At 36.7% G+C, this 17,720-nt stretch overlaps 1 protein-coding gene across 1 annotated transcript in view; it reads left to right on the forward strand.

The window, feature by feature from the left end:
• SPATA17 (spermatogenesis associated 17) overlaps positions 1 to 17,720 on the forward strand; it is a 285,944-nt gene that overhangs the window by 69,432 nt on the left and 198,792 nt on the right. The window contains exon 5 of the mRNA XM_004700147.2: positions 4,161 to 4,264. Coding sequence (XP_004700204.1) covers positions 4,161 to 4,264 — 104 coding nt within the window. The remainder of the gene's footprint in view (positions 1 to 4,160; positions 4,265 to 17,720) is intronic.

The following is a 17,720-nucleotide window of genomic DNA, read 5'->3' on the forward strand; positions in this document are numbered from 1 at the left end:
GAGAACACAGCATTTGTATCCTTGCTGGGTGTGTGGTTGGTACTCTTTCTACTTTGTAGCTGGCTGAATTTGGATTTTGGAAAGAGAAGAAACCCATCTCATTTGCTCTCCCCTGTCCACCCCCCACCCCCACACTCTCTTTGTTTTAAATTCAGGGCGCTCTCCTTATATTAGCACAGATTATTTAGGCTGTTTCAGTTTTTGACACTTCAAGCCTCTTTCCTCAGAAAGGAGCATGCACACTCCCTGGAATAACTCCTCTCTTCTTCTCAGTACTCTAGCATGCATCATTGATATTTTCTAACATCTTTAATCTTATTCTATTTAGAATTTAATGATATTTTCATGCGATCGGTAGTCACACCCTTGACAGTATTTGATACCCTAATATTTCCCCTGCTTCCTGATCCACTCTTCTCCCCGATGGATTTTCTATCAGTCAATGTGTTTACAAGTGTTCTCTTCCTTAATAAAACCATTACTGTAGATGCAGTAAAATTATGCTGGAACATTAAAAGCAATCCAAGTGCTCTGTGATCTTAGGCAATTATTTAACCTCTCTTCCATCAATTTCCTCTTCTATCAAATGAGGCTAATAATAACCCTTCCTCAGAATGATGCTGCAATGATTAAATTAGATAAGCCATGAAAATACTCACTTATTTGCATCTATAATTTATATATGTACACATATTCAAATTGATTATTCTTTTTCATTAGAAAAATGGTCTCTATGGATTCTTTCCTTTTTTTGTCAGCCAGAATGGGATTTTGGTTACATTAGAGAGGGGAAGGATAGTTTCTACACTGAGTGTATAATTTTGGAAGTTTAAACTTCTCTTCAATAATTGAATTGAAAATAAGATCACTTTAAAAGTACTCTGGAAGATATGTTGTATAAATGTGTTACATTAGTTTGCTCTACTGACTTGATTTCATTTTCTGGAATTACTACCTCTGATTTAATTGCTTTTATAATGTGGTCTACATGATTTCTGCAATTATTTTAGTTATTCTCCTAGTGGGAAATTAACTGAAACAGTCTTCAAAAGTTATCGTTTAATCTCAAGTTTTAAAATGTCTCTCAAATAGTCATATTTTAAACCGAGGAATATTAAAGATCAGAATTCAGGTAAAATTATTTTGTTGTTCATTCTTTATCTATCTTTACAAAAATTTCCAACTCTCTCTCTCTCTTAGTTAATAAAGTTTATTAGACATTAGAGATAAAAATCAGGAACCAAGGTCAAGTCTCCCTCTAGTATCCCCCCAGTCAAATAAACGTCTTTGGAGAAGTTTAGCTTTCAAAGCTGTACTAAAACAGAAAGACTTCATGTCCTAAGAGAGAATCACTCAAATTATGAGTGGGCTTAAAAAGTTCATGGTAAATTGGAAGTAAAAGCTAGTTAAATTGGTGCTTGAACATTTTGAAGTCCCCTGTATGAGACCCTTCCATAAATATGTGTACACTGTTGAAATACATTTCAGGGATCATGTTAATTTTGGTGCACGACTGAGGTGGTGTTTCTCAGTTTGTGTGCCCTCTTCTCTTCCTAGAATGATGTTCAAGTGTTTGATTTTCATTTACCAAAAAGTTAAAGTTTCTGCATTATTCTTATGGTTTTGAGACTCTATCATCAATTTAGTTGTATTAGAAAAAGTAGTTAGCATTGAAGGAGGTTGACTAATTCTGCTGATTCTGGAGGTTTTTATAAGACAATCAGAAAGCTATTTAAGTTTATTCCATAGATCCCAATGCTCCTTTAATATGAACAACCTCAACGATTATATATCCTGGGAAAAATCTAACTATTTCAACATTAATATTATAATAGGATATAAAAAAGAGTCAGTTTCTATAGAAATTATGTTCATATGTTCATTGAAAATCACGCTTCCCTTTTGTTCTCAGTTCTTCATTGTATTGATTAAGAGAATGGAATCTCTCTGAAGTGTAATTTGATACTGGATCCATTATCATTAGCTGTATGATTGGGGGAAATTGATATAAACACTCATTTTAGCAGTTTTATCATCCATAACTGTGGTAATAAAAGTACATATATCTCATAGGACTGTTCTAAAGATTAATTGAATAAATATAAGCAAACCCCTGAGAATAGTGCCTGCTATGTAATAAGACCTCAAGAAATGATATTAGGTATTATTGTTGTTGCTATTGTTAAAGAAGTGTTAAAAATGTCATAATTAGATATATGATAGTATTTTGTTTAAATGTTTTGAAACCCCTGAATTTAAAAAGCCCATTCAACAATTTTTGAAAATTTCATGGAGACAGGAGTACAATTTTTAAGCTAATTCTAACCTAAAAACCAAACTTACTAACATTGTGTCTATTCTGACTTATAGCAACTCTACAGAACAGGGTAGAACGGTCCCTGTATGTTTTTGAGCCTCTAACTTTACGAAGGAGAAAAGCCCCATCCTTCTCCCAGTGAACAGCTGGTGGTTTTGAACTGCTGACCTTATGGTTAGCAGCCTAATGATTAAATTAGGGCTCTTAGCTAATAGATTAAAAAAAATAATTTGTATAGAAAAAGGACTCAAAAAACAAAGATAAAATTTAAACAAACAAACCCAAACTACCAACTCATTGCTATTGAGTTGTTGCTGACTTAAAGCAACTCTATCAGACAGTAGAATTGCCCCTGCAGGTTTCTGAGACAGTAAATCTACTGGAGGAGAAAGCCTCATCTTTCTCCCACTGGTAAGTTTGAACTGCTGACTTCATAATAAACAACCCAACAAGTAACCACTCAGGAGGAGAAGTAGTTGGATTTATAAAGCAACATTTTTTTTCAGTTAATGGTGTTTGATTTCTTTTTGTCAAAAACCATTTTATTGGGAGCTAATACATAATAATGATCTCATATCATTCCATGGTTCAATCACATCAAGCAGTATTGTACAATTGCTGCCCCAATCAGTTTCAAAACATTCTCTTCCTTCTTGCACACCTTGACATCAGCTTCCTTTTACCACCCCCCCACCCCCCCATCTCTGTGCTCCACAGAAAACCTTATTTTCTTATTTACTTGCTGTCCTTATAGGTTTGTCAATCCTGGGTTTCATATACTGAAAAACAAAAAAAACATATAACAAAAATTCAAGAGGGACACCCCCAATTATCAAAATACATCTGAGATAAGCCCCAGTTGGCACAAACAGAATATACAGAAAATGTTGCAAACCCAATCAGGACCTAGATGTATCGAGGGTGGGTGGGTGGGAGGAGTTAACTGACAAGGTTTTAACCTTACAGGTCAGGTTTATTATTTTGATCTTCTATAGTCATCTCGCCAATGCATTTTGTTTGGTAACCAGTTTCTTCCCATCCTTCTATTATGGGTAGAGGGATATCACTGGAGACTTAGTTCCTATATAGAGCTCACAAATGTATTTTGGGCTCCCATTGTCATCAGACCCTTTTGCAAACCAGATTCTCACAATTTAGGCTCTGATGCTATTCCCTCCTTTATTTTTGGATTATGTGATATACAATCCGTTGGTCATTGATCTTGGTGTGCTTCTTCCATGTAGACTTAGTTGACATCCCACTGAGATGCCTTCTTGTTTGGAAACAAGCTTTTAGGACCCCAAATTCTATTTTATATGATAGTCAGGCACCATCTAATTTCTTAACCACACTTTGATACAGCAGCTATATCTTCTGTGTTCCCTTCCTGAGGGTGAGTATTGATCAGAGTCATGAAGTAAGAACTAATTGTTCTTAAATTGGAGCTAGGATTTTGTGCAAGCCCCAAACTCATTCCTGGATCTATGTTTATTATCTCCTTTTGTCTTCCTATCAAAACCTCGCTGTTAATTTATGGTAGAGAGTCTTAGTGATCATCTCCCTATAAAGCAACATTTTATCTTCCAATATCAGAGTTCAGTATTTTATAAAATATTTGTAAACATCATTTATTGTAAATGGCAATCGACCAATTTGTTTTTATCTTTGTCTGTTTTATAATAGACCTATGGATAAAGCCAACATTGGAAACAATTATACTATTAGTGGAAAAGCAAAAGAGACTTTGATATGAGTTATATCATCTTGATTTTGAAGATGCAATAATAATGTTTCCACCAAAAATATTGAATGGACTACTTTATCTTTCTGTTTACATCAATAGATTCAGAGACGATGGCGAGGCTATAGGATTCGGAAATATTGTTTTAATTATTATTACTTGAAGGAATATTTGAGAGCTGTTTCAGAAGCCAATGATGCAATCAGGTGAGTAGTCCATGAGTGAACATTCCAGAAAGATCAGTCAATAAATGTTAAGCCTTACCGTACTTGGAAGACTTCCTAAAATTCAGTTATATTTTAGGCAGCATTTTGTTGGCATGGTTTAGATATATAATGCTAGTTATCTTAAAAATGATTACTATTTTATTGCTTTACTTTTGTCTGCAAATTAGTCTACATGTATATCTTTCTCTTATCCAAAATAGTTTAGTTCCAGTAATGTCGTTATGTGGTGAAATTTCTATGTAAAGCTATTCCATAAATGAAACCTCGATGGTTTTGAACCTCAGCTGTATTTTCAGAAGCATGTTCAATAGCAAGAGCTATTGAGAGGGAAAAATAATTTGAAATAGATTGAAAGCGGCTGCTTTGCTGTTAGATTTTTGTTTAATTTAAAAACACAAAGTAAAACTGCCCTTCAGGCTACTGAATATTTTCTTTGTCTTTATGCAAATTAACAGTATTGCTTGGCTATTCAGTCAGCTTTCCAAAGTTCATTCTACCTTAAAAGTAGGGTGGTTTTGGGTTTTTTTTCTTGTGATGTTCCCCTATTCTATTAAGATATGTGAACACTGCCAGCAGTCATTTCGATGAGGTGGAAATAGTAATTGATAAGAAGAATCTCGGTGGGCACACTTGGCTGTTAAACCAGAGGTTGGCCATTCACTTCTACCTTGTGGCTCCGAGGGAGAAAAGACCTGATCACCAGCTCCTGAGACTGCAGCTCAGAAAACCTATTCTATGCCACATGTGTTCTTTATCAGTAAAAACTGATTTGGAAACATCTAAAAACCATATCATTAAAATTCATTTCAAAAACATGTCCACACATTTCACCCCTAACATTTTACAAACTACAAATAATTGTATATAAATTGTCCATAAATTGTCAAAATATAAACTTTTCCTGAAACCCTCAAGTGACGACACAAATAGCTAAACGTTAATTTCCCGAATCCCGTGTTGTGACGATAAAGAACATCTGGGTTTGGACGTGAAGAAGAGCTAAGGTGGTCAGCTGGCCTTTTCGCGGGTCGGAGGGGAGCAGCAACGCTTTCAGTGGAAGTTAGTCAGTGGGAGCAACTGGAAAGCTCTGAAGCACGTGGGCCATCAGGGACTGCGGTCTCATTTCTGCCTGGGAAATCTAAAGTTGTAGAGATGGGCGTTCTCTTTGCAGTTGACAGTTGAGCTCCTCAGGGAGAACCAGCTAGTAGAATGGGTAAGAGGGATGGGATCTGAGCAAGGCTGGATTAGGATGTGTCACACAATTTTAGGAGGCACTTCCACAACCCTCAGTGAATATATTCTGAAATTTTACATTTTGGGGCCTCACTTGCTTCACCCCACTCCTAGTCCTGGATAGGAGTAAGTCTTTATAAAGGTGTATAAGGGTGTTTTTTGTTGTTGTTGTTTTTAAGATTATTTTATTGGGGACGCTTACATTTCATAGCAGTTCATGCATCAGTTGTATCAAGCAGATTTATACATACATTGCCATCATTTTCTAAACATTTACTTTCTGTTTGAGCCCTTGGGATCAGCTCTTCATTTTCTCCCTCCCTCCCCCCTCCCACCCTTGTGACCCCTTATAAATTATTATTATTTTCATATCTTACACCGATCACTGTCTACCTTCACCCATGTTTCTGTTGTTCGTCGCCCTGGGGGTGGGGGTGTATGTGTTGATCATTGTGGTCGGTTCCCCAGGAGGGTGGTTTTGAAGTGGGCTGAATCTTCTATTCTGTGGGTATTTCAATGAACCCTTGTTTTCTTCCTGACTTTAACGAGGTTGTCTCTTGTCCTTGAGAGAGTATTGTATCTGTGCTGACAAGTGCGTTTCAGACTAGTGTTCTTTATCAGGGTAAAGAGTTGTCTGTCCTGTCATTTCTATATTATAGTTTTTAATCCACAAATGAAATTTGAATATAACAAATGCTTTTTGCAGCATCAACTAAAATGATTGTTCATAAGGCTTTGTTGAAGTTATTGACACTTTTACTAATATTTTTTTGATTTATTACTGACTGATATTAGTATTAGATTAAGGGTATGTATAAGCACTGAGACTGATTCTTGGTAAAGCAGAGAGCAATGCGAAAGAGAAGGAAGCTGTTTGAGATTTACTGACACAGTACAACCATGGTCTTAAACATAGCAGTTGTGAGGGTGGTGTAGACTGGACAGTGTTTCGGTCTGTTGTGTACAGGGTCCTTCTGAATTGGAACCAACTCAACAGTTCTTAACAATAATAATATACATCCACATTTGCAGCAGCAATTGCTTGTCATTTTCTTATGTTGCAATTGTCACAACTCAGTATATGTTTGTTATGTTTATTAGATAAATTGAACAGATTATATGACATGAATATTAGTGTTCATCAATAGTTTTCAAGAGAGAGTTCGTGAAACTCTCTGACTCTAGATTATTTGGTGAAGGTAAATTTTTGTTAATATTTCTAATTTCCTTAATAAGTAAATCTATATTTTAAAGGATAATGTCATAATATTATTTTCATCATATTATTTATTCTTTAATTGAAGTGCCTTTCTTTATAATACATGTCTTACATTTATATTTTATAAACTATATCTCTTTTTTTCCTCAAAATGAAGTCATAATAATTGTAGAAGAACTGAGTAAAAATGATAAACAAAAAATTCATCCAAATCTCATCACTTGAAAATAAATACTATTAACATTTTTATGTCTAATTTTTCAGATCACTTATTGTGTTAGTCCAGGTAGACTAGAAAAACAAATTCAGGGAGACTCATGTGTCTAAGAAGGAGCTTTACATACAAGAACAATTGACTATTGAGAAAACATCCCAGCCCAGTCCAGATCAAGTCCGTAAGTCCGATATTAGCCCATGTGACTGATATCAAGTCCTCTTCAGACTCATGCAATACATGCAATGACGCTGAATGCAGGAAGATTGCAGGCCAGGGGTTGGAAAATCTTGCAGATCCAGTGGTAGTGGAAGCATCTCAGTGCTGGCAGGGGTTTCCATGTGGCTCCTTCAGCTCCAGAGCTCTAGTGTAGTGCCTTGTGTCTTATCCTCAGGAATGTCTCATAGGGAGTGAGCATGAGTCCTGCCTCCAGTGAGCTATTTATCTTCTTAGCACCTCCAAATGAGGTCATCAAGCTGCGACCTGATTGACAGGTTAAACACCACCCCTTCATGTTTAAGTCTAAAATTGACAACAGATTATGTAACTACCACACTCATACTTAATAGCTGCATGATTTGGGGAAAAGTTTTAAAATATTGTTATATAGTTGATTATTTTACTTCTATGCTTATACATCTGACAAAAATGACTTAATACAATGTGCAGTTGGTAAGCTTTTGTCTTATAATTAACCAGAGATTATGAACATTTTCATGTTGACAAATTTATATGACTGTCATCATTTATGACTAATTTTTAAAATTTCTTATTGTTCTATTTTTTTTGGCACTTTAAAGCACTTTGGAACATTTCCATTCTGCTACTTAATGTGAAGTTTCTTTTAGTTCTTGCTACATTCAGTATTGCCCACTTCCCACATATTTGATAATACAGTTTTCTCATTTCTGTTTGCATTTTTTTATTCCTTTATTGAAATGTATTTTTTTCAAGCCCCAGCTTTGGGGGTTTTTCTTGTATTTTAAACATTAAACAAATTATTTCTATTTTTTCATGGTGTTGATTGCACTCCCCACAACATAGCATCATTCATCGGAGTTACTCTCCTGTTTCCTGTCCCCATTCCTCCTTTCCTGGCCCGTCTGAACCTTGTCTTATGCTGCCCTTGTGATCTGTCATGGAGGATCGTTCTGAAGCATGTGTACCCCCTAGTGTTATTGTTCCCCTTTTAGATCTATTGTGTGACTGAAAATTGATCCATGGGAGTTAGCCTGGTCTTAGTTTTTAATGATTTTCAATTCTGTTCCACACTTCCTTCCACTCTATCCAGGACTTTCTAATGTGGTCCCTTTCAGAGCAGTTAGTAGTGGTAGTCGGGCGTTACCTAACTCTTCCAGTCGCAGGGTGGTGGGGACTGATGTTTGCATCGTGATCCTTTTGTCCACTGGACTAGTTGTTGCCTCTCATCTTTGATTGTTTCCCCTCTTGATTCAGGCACGCCCAATGGTTGTATCTTAGGTAGCCACTTACAAGTTTCTAAGACCCCAATAATTATGCCCCAAAGCAGGATACAGAATATTGTCTTTTGTGGTATTATATTATATTAATATAATATTATATTAATACTGATGATCATAGTGTTGCCCAATAACTCAATTTTTGGCTATGTATAAACTTTTAAAAACATTTTCTCATATATGCTCCATTGTATTCATCATCCACAGATTTTTAATTTCATGACTATATATTTAAATTTTTCTAGGTTACTTTTGAAATTTTTATTCTATCTCCATTTTCCATATGCACTTGTGTTTTAGTTTCTATTTTCCAGTTAATTTTTAAATATTTAAAACATGCTAGATCCCCGTTGAAGGACATCATGCTTGGTAAAGTGGAGGGGCAGTCATTAAGAGGGAGGCCCTCAATGAGATGGATTGACACTGTGGCTGCAACAGTGGGCTCTGGCAGAGGAACAATTGTAAGATGGCATAAGACCAGGCAGTGTTTCATTCTGTTGTGCATAGAGTGGATATGGTGGTAACCGCTGATGGAACCTAACAAAAACAGATCCCCGATTGGCACAATCAGATCCCTGATTGGAGTTGGCTGTTAAGTTGTTTGTTTGAATCTCTCCAGCTGTGCCAGAGGAAAAAGACTTGATAGCACTGTAGCCAAGAAAACCCTGTGGATCTCAGTTCTGCTCGTAACATGGATTTGCCTCGTGTTTGAATGAATTCAATGGCAAAGGGTTTGGTTTTGGTTTTGCTGTTGCTTTTAGGTATAAAATGTCTTTCAAATTTCCTTATTTATATTTCTTGGGGTGAAGATATTTCTGTTTGTTTTTTCCCTATCTTTTAACTATCTCATGATAGTTATTTTCTAATATTTTATATATTTTGACCATGAGGTCATATAGGCTCCTCTGGTGAAGACCCCTGTGTCTGTTATTCTTATTAGATGTCATCAAGTAGGCTCCAGCCCTCACAATTGTTCTTATGCCTGAGTGTATTGATGCCGTCACGGTGTCAATCCATCTTGCCCAGGGCCTTCCTCTTTTTTGCCACCTCTCCACTTTACCAACCATGATGCCCTTCTCCAGGGACTGGCCTCTCCTGACAATGTATCCAAAGTATGTAAAATATATCCAAAGTATGTAAAAGTATATATCCAATATATCCAAAGTATGTAATATCTTCCAATCCTTGCCTCTAAGGAACACTCTGGTCTTACTTCTTCCAGTACACATCTATTTGTCCTTTGAGCAGTCCATGGTACTTTCAATATTCTTCTCCAGCACCACAATTCACATGCATCTAATCTTCTACAGTCTTTCTTATTCAATGTCCAACTTTGACATACATATGAGGTAATAGAGAATACCTTGGGTCATACACGTCGTAGTCTCAAAGAAACGTCCTTGCTCTTCAATACGCTAAAGAGGTCTTGTGCAGCAGATTCACCTAATGCAATACATCATTTGGTCTCTTGACTCCTGCTTCCCTGAGCATTGATTATGGATCCAAATTATGTAAATTTTTTGACAACTTCAATCTTGTCTCCATTTATCATGATGTTACCTATTGGTCCAATTGTGAGGGTTTTGTTATTCCTTACATTGAGTTGTAATCCATACTGAAGGCTACAATCCTTGACCTTCATCAGCAAGTGCTTCATGTTCTCACTTGCAGCAAGAAAGTTGTGCCATCTGCAAACAGAAGGTTAATAAGCCTTCCCCCAATCCTGATGCCACATTCTTCTTCATATAATCCAGTTTCTCTGATGTTTTTTTCAGCATACAGATTGAATAAGGATGGTGAAAAGATGCAACCATGCCATACGCCTTTCCTGATTTTACACACAACTGCCTCTTGATCTGTGTATAGGGTCCGCATGAGCACAATGAAGTGTTCTGGAATTCCATTCTTCTCAAGGTTATCCACAGTTTAGTATGGGTTACACAGCCAAATGCCTTTGCACAGTCAATAAAACACAAATAAACATCTTTCTGGTATTTTCTGCATTGAGCCAAGATCCATCTGATATCAGCAATGATATCCCTTGTTCCATGCCCTCTTCCTGAACTTCTAGCTTCTGTCAATGTGCTGCTGTAACCGTTGTTGGATGATTTATTTTTTAATAGTTTTATTGACATATACTTCACATATCATACAATCATATTAAGAAAAGTTGTGCAATCATCACCACAATCAGTTTCAGAACATTTTCTTCTCTTATTCGTTGTTGTTAATGCCTCATTTCACCCCAAACCTCTCCTGCCATGCTCCAAGGCAGTAACTTTATTTATTTATTTATCTAATTCCTCAGCTTCTGCTTGTATAATTCAGTGTCACTGATTACACTCCTGCTGCGAAGTCACTCTTTATATCGTTTTACAAATTATTCTACCGCCATTGATATAAACTCAACGGCCCGTGCACTACAACCCTTTCCTCTTCACCTATGGTAACTATTGGTCAAGTTTGGGGATGATCTTAAGTAAAATTTTACTTGGGTATGTTATCAATGACATCGTTCTATAGTTTGAGCATTCTGTTGGGTCACCTTTTTTTGAATGGGCATAAATATTGAACTGTGTCTGGGGTTCTGAAAATATTGTTATCTGGCAGTGTCTTCTGTCACTATCTGACAGTGTTATCTGTCCCTAAGAGTTTCACTGTTTTGAGAATATTTTTTGTAGTGATGACACACAACTTTATGTGAGCTGCAGAAATTTTTACCTTATATCTACATATGGAACAGACATAAGTCTTGGATTGCTCAAAATAAGAAATCTTTTTCATTCACATTGTCTAGTGGCTGGCACATACTGCCTCGTCAGTGTTGTCTAGAATATGCCTCCCCATGTTCCTGTGGGATCCTTAATTTTATTTATTTTAATAAATCATTTTATTAGGGGCTCTTACACCTCTGATAACAATCCATATATCAATTGCATCAAGCACATTTTTATATATGTTACAATCATTTCCAAAACATTTTCTTTCTACTTGAGCCCTTGGTATCAGCTCCTCTTTTTACCCATCCTCGCCCACTGTCCCACCTTCGTGAACCCTTGATAATTTATAAATTATTGTTATTTTCATATTTTATACCATCTGCTGTCTCCCTTTACCCATGAATTTGTTGTTTGTCCCCTGGGGTCGGGGTGTAGGTCGGTTTTTGTTATGGGTTCTCCCTTTCTCCCTGTTCTTCCCCCAACCTTCCCCCTGTTCGCATGGTATCGCTACTCTCATTCTTGGTACTGAGGGTTCTATCTGTCCTGGATTCTGTGTGTCGAGAGCTTTTATCTATAGCAGTGTACATGGTACATGCTCTGGTCTAGCCAGATTTCTAAGGTAGAACTGGGGTCACGACACTGGTGGGGAGGAAGCATTAAAGAACTAGAGGGATACTGTGTGTTTCGGCAGTGTTGTACTGCACCCTGACCCTCATGACCCTCCCCTCTCTTCCCTTCCTCATGACCCTTCTGTGAAGGGACGTCCAACTGTCTACAGATGGGCTTTGGTTCTCCATTTTAACCCCATCATTCTCATGAAGTGGTTGGGTTTTTGGGTCTTCTGATGCCTGACACCCGATCCCATCAACACTTCATGATCACACGGGTTGGTGTGCTATGTATGTTTTGTTGCTTCCCTGCTAGATGGCAACTTGTTTAAATTTAAGCCTTTAAGATCCCTGGTTTTCGATGTGTATATCAGTTTTGCCTCTCACAAGCACCAAACTGTTATTCAAGGTCAGAGTTGTCTTACTTTGTTCGTGATCACCTTATAAATTCAACTTTTCCCCACCTACACTTTCAATTATTGAGCTTCTGTTTCTATTATATCATTATTGTTTCATGGTTTTCAAGTCAGGTGAATGTCCAAAATTATTTTTTTCCAATTCGTCTTGTGGCTCACTGTATTTGGAGTTGGGTCTGGGTCTGGCAGTTAGCTCTAGAGGCACAGTGGGTTAAGCACGGGACTGATTACAAAAAGGATCAACTCCACAGCAGTGAATTGTATGGTGTGTGTGTGACATTTAGTGTTGTTCACTGCACTGAAAATCTACTCCCTCGTTTTCATTTGCTTTCTTTTAATTTGTGGGAATATGCTTGGCGATTATTTTCTTTGTATATGTGGTCACATTTTTTTCAGTTTATGCTTTCCATCAGTAACTTACTTTTCATGATCCTTTATTTAATTTTGCTCTTGGAATATTTATTAATTGATCATGTGTAGTTTATTCTTAATTTTGTCATTTATTTTTTAATTGATATATTTAGACTGACAAGATTAAAGAGAGCCAGGCAGTGCTTTGCTGTAGGAGATTTTTGTACCTCAAAGTGTAACTATGTTTCATGTCTCCATGTATGAGAACTAGTTTAGCTTCTTGTTATTGTAAAAAAATAAAGAAACCACACGTATGTGCACATATACAGATATTTTTCAGATGTGCAACATAATGATATAAATGTTCAAGTCATGTTGTAGAATGATTATTTAACCATTAATACAAAATTTTCCATCATCATAAACAGATATTCACTGCTTATCAAGCAATGGCCCTCCCTGTCAATCTGGCTCCCAACCCTTGGTAACCACCAATAAATGAACTTTGGTTTCTGCATAATCTACCTATTTGTGTTATTTCTTATAAGTAATATCATACAATATTTACCCTCTTGTGATTCCTTATTTCATTCAGCATGGTATTTTCATGATTTAATTTAACTTTTTAAAAGTTTGTCTTAAATTGACAGTAATTACCAGCTCTAAGACCTTTTTATCATGGATAGACTCTCTTCTCTTTTAGAATTCAGTGGCACAGAGAGGAATACTCATTTAGCCCCTGTTCCTGTCCCACCACTCCACTCTCTAGGTCAGAGAATCTGCCATAGATAAGTTTCACTCTGAGGCAATTGAAAATATCATGACTTGGTTAAGGGGCACATTCATCCTCAAAGCACTCTTTAATACTTTACAAATGTCTTTGGCACAAATCTCCTCAATATAATGCACCATTTGATGTATTGATGGCTTCTTCCATGAGTGTTAATTGTGCTGTTAAGTAAAATGAAATCTTTGATAATTTCAATCTTTTCCTTATTTACCATGATGCTGTTTTTTGATTTAGTAGTGAGGATTTTTGTTTGCTTCACACTGATATGTAATCCTTATTGAAGACTTTGATCTTCAGTAGTAAATGCTTCAAGTTCTCTTCACTTTCAGCAACCAAGATTGTATCATCTCCATATCACAGGCCTTCTGATTCTGATACTGCTTTCCTCTTTAAATGGTCCAGCATCCTGGGTCATTTGCTCTTCACACTAATGAAATAAATATGTAAAAGGATTCGACCTTGATGCACACCTTTTGAGATTTCAAACCAGACCCTATCCTCTTGTTCAATTTAAACACTATGATGTTATCTGGAATTCTGATTCTTAGCAATGTTATCTATAGTTCTTTATGATCTATAGTCAAATTCCTTTGCATAGCAAATAAGACAAGTAAACGTCTTTCTGGTATTCTTGACTTGCAGCCAAAGACTCATCTTATGTCAGCAGTGATCTCTCTCTCATTCCACTTTTCCACGTGGAACTTGGAAATGTCTCAGATAAAGTACCAATTGGTGGAAGATCCATTTCCCAACTGGCTCATAGAGTTCTCAATGGCTCTGGCTATTGACCAGTAGCATCTCTGTGTTTCTTGTCACAGTGATCTCTTTATGCATCAGTTTATAGTATGGAAATTAGCTGCTCCTCAGCTTGACTTCCCTTCAAAATTAGAGCAAGTAAACAAGAGAATATGAAAGAGGACACCAGCTGCATGATGCAATCTTTTTGTTAATCCAACATCAGAAGTGACATTTCATGATACTTGCTGTGCTCTATCCATTTGAAATAAGATGTTAGATCTACCCCAGGATCTACCTCATACTCAAAGGAAGAAGATTACTGTATATACTTGAGTAAAAGCCGACCTGAATATCAGCCAAGGCACCTAATTTTACCACAAAAACAGCATTAAAAATGTGCTGAAAAACTCGGCTTATGCACGAGTATATATGGTACATATGGGTATTATACAAGTTCAGGGCTGGGGATCACGGGTGGCTAGTTTTCAGTAACACGCATATCAAGTACATAAACTTGTTTATTTGCAGCATTTTCTTAAAGCGCTATTTTATATTTACTTAGGATATCATTTCAGATCCTTGTTGGCACAAATGGTAAATACTTACCTACTAGCCATAAGAATACCAGTTCAAAGCCATTCAGAACACAGTCCCAATGATCTACTTCTAAAAAGTCAGAGCCTTGAGAACTTGCTCGAACAGCTGCACTCTGCACACATGGGTTCATCATGAGTTAGAATCAGCTTGAGAACTAATAGCAACAAAAGGACAATATTTTCAAGTCTTGACTTTCCAAGGCTATACCCTAAATCTTAATATTATATCAAAACAGTTATGTTTTCTCCTAATCACTTAAACAAGTACGCATTTGGATTTATAGTGTTTGAATTTCAAAGAGGAATTTAACAGATTTATTCTATTTCAGTGCCTTCAGGCAGTGTTAAATCCTTTACAGGAAAAAAATATTTTTTACATCAGAATGTGTTTTGTATTTGAATTGTGTAGATACCAGTCAACATTGATCTTAACTTTAGTCTGTTTGCTTTTTCATTAATTTAAAATATGTATCTATTCTATAATTAGTAGTAGAAAACTGTGAATGCACCAGCTTATATAATTTTTAACCAAGAGTGCACTACAACAAAGACATTGATGGCATTAATCAATACAAGACTGAGTATGCACTTGGTAGGCATGCTTCCTTGTAATCTTTAACCTGATATGCAAAAATTGTCTTAAGTTATGAATAAGTAAATTACGTAATGCAATAAAAATTAGCTACAGAGTTACAGACTGGGAGCATTCATAATGCATCATTAGCTTGGAGTGCAAAAGATGTGTTTACTTTTGAGAAAAACTCAAGCTATAGATAATGTAAACCCCCTGGGTTAAATATTGGAATATTCTCTTTTATTGTTCATATCTCATAACTGTAGGTCTGTTTTGAATGTAAATTTGTGATGCATCAGAACAAATCTATTTCTTTGCATGTTCATTTTGTATAGTACAATTTGACCAAAAAATATGGATATTGCTCTTCACTTTTCTGTTCATGTATCATGAAAGTTTTTCATTATTGATGTGTTTGCTACATCCACAGTTTTGTCAAACCATCTCACAGTCAATTCTATAATACTTAAAGAAAGATTACATCCCTTAGCAGCCACTTTCTATTCTTAAGTTTATCTTACCCCCAAATCCACTATTTTCTAATGGATTTCCAATTGTTGTGACCCCTTATAGGATTGATGAGACTGTAAATATTCCCAAGAACAAATAGCCTCATCTATCTTCCACACAACAGCTGCTGGGTATGAACAGCTGATGTTGTGACTTAATGCCTGACCCACAGTGCCGGCAGGATTCTGCCTCACAGCTGTACTAGGTAACCACTAGCCTACCTTCTGCCTCTAAACATTTGCCTATTCTCGATATTTCACATAAATTGAATGATATAATATGGAGTCTTGTGTGTCTGGCTTTTTAACTTAGCTCATCTATGATGTAGCATCCATCAGTTTCTTTCCTTTTCATTGTCAAATCATAGTCTACAGCTTTCAAATGTGTGGTGAGGTGCTGGCAAGTTGATTCCTGCTCATAGCGAGCCTGTGTACAATAGAATGAAATACTGTCTCATCCTGTGCCAGCCACACAATTATACAACGATATTTGAGCCCATTTCTGTAGTCACTGTGTCAATCCATTCCTTTGAAGGTCTTCATCTTTTTCATTGCCTTTACACTTTACCAAGCAGGATGTCCTCCTTGGTAAAGGGACTGATCTCTCCCGATGTTATGTCCAAAGTGCACAAGGCCAAGTCTTGCCATCCTTATTTCTTCCAACACAGATTTCTTTGTTCTTTTGGCACACCATGGTTTGTTCAATGTTCTTCAACAGCACAATAATGCAAATGCATAGATTCTTTTTTAGTCTTTTTAATTCAATGTCCAGCTTTCACATGTACATGACACCACTGAAAATACCACGCCTTGGGATAGGCACTCCTTACTCCTCAAAATGATATCCTTGCTCTTCAACACTTTGAAGAGGTGCTGGGCAGCAGATTTATCTAAAGCACTGCATTATTTGATCTCTTGACTACTGCTTCTGTGAGCCTTGATTGTGGAGCCAAGCAAAGGAAAGCTTTGGCAACGTCCATCTTTTCTCCATTTACCATGCCTGTTGGTCCAGTTGGGAGGAGTTTGGACATGTTGACATTGAGTTGTAATCCATACCAAAGGCTGCAATCCTCGATCTTCATTAACAAGTGCTTCAAGACCTTCTCACTTTCCACAAGCAAATTGTATCATCTGTTAATAAGCCTTCCTCCAATGCTGGTGCTGCATTCTCCTTCATGTACTCTAGCTTCTCTGATGATTTGTGCAGCATACAGATTGAATAAGTATGGTGAGCAGATACAATCCTGAAGCACACTTCATGATTTTAAGCCATGCGGTACATCCCTTCATCTATTCCATTGACTACCCCTTGATCCATGTACAGATTCTGCATGAGGACAATAAAGTATTCTAGAATTCCCATTCTTTCCAATGCTATCCATATTTTGTTATGACCTACACAGTCGAATGCTTTTACTTAGTCAATAAAACACCAAGAAACATCTTCCTAGTGTTTTCTGCTTTCAGCCAAGATCAATCGGACATCAATGTTTTCCCTGTGCCAGGCCCTCTTCCAAGTACAGCTTGAATTTCTGGCAGCTCTTTGTTGGTGTACTGCTACAAGTGTTGTTGAATGGTCTTCAGCAAAATTTTATTTGCATGCAATATCAGTTATATTGTTCTATATTTTCCACATTCTTTTAGATCACTGTTCTTTTTTTTTTTGCATATATATTTTTTTAATTTATTCGTTTTACAGAAAGAATCTATTAAGTACAGGTTGCAGGGAGGAAATGTTTAGTGCTATTTACATTTCATTTTAAAACTCTGCTCTATACAAATTTAATTCTGATCAGTATGAACAACATTGTTGTAGGTCTACTGCATATAAAGCAAGCCTTTCCATCGAAGCATTGACAGTGAGTAAAATAACCTGATCACGTTTCAGCGAAGATGGCCGTGGACAAGTCAGGTTTGCCCAGGTGGGCCATGACCCTCACCAGGGAACAGAGCGGAGCGTCAGCCTGCGACGTCAGGTGTATGGAGACA

Source organism: Echinops telfairi, unplaced genomic scaffold (assembly GCF_000313985.2).
Source record: "Echinops telfairi isolate 266 unplaced genomic scaffold, ASM31398v2 ScPeMD7_7424;HRSCAF=8462, whole genome shotgun sequence".
NCBI lineage: Eukaryota > Metazoa > Chordata > Mammalia > Afrosoricida > Tenrecidae > Echinops > Echinops telfairi.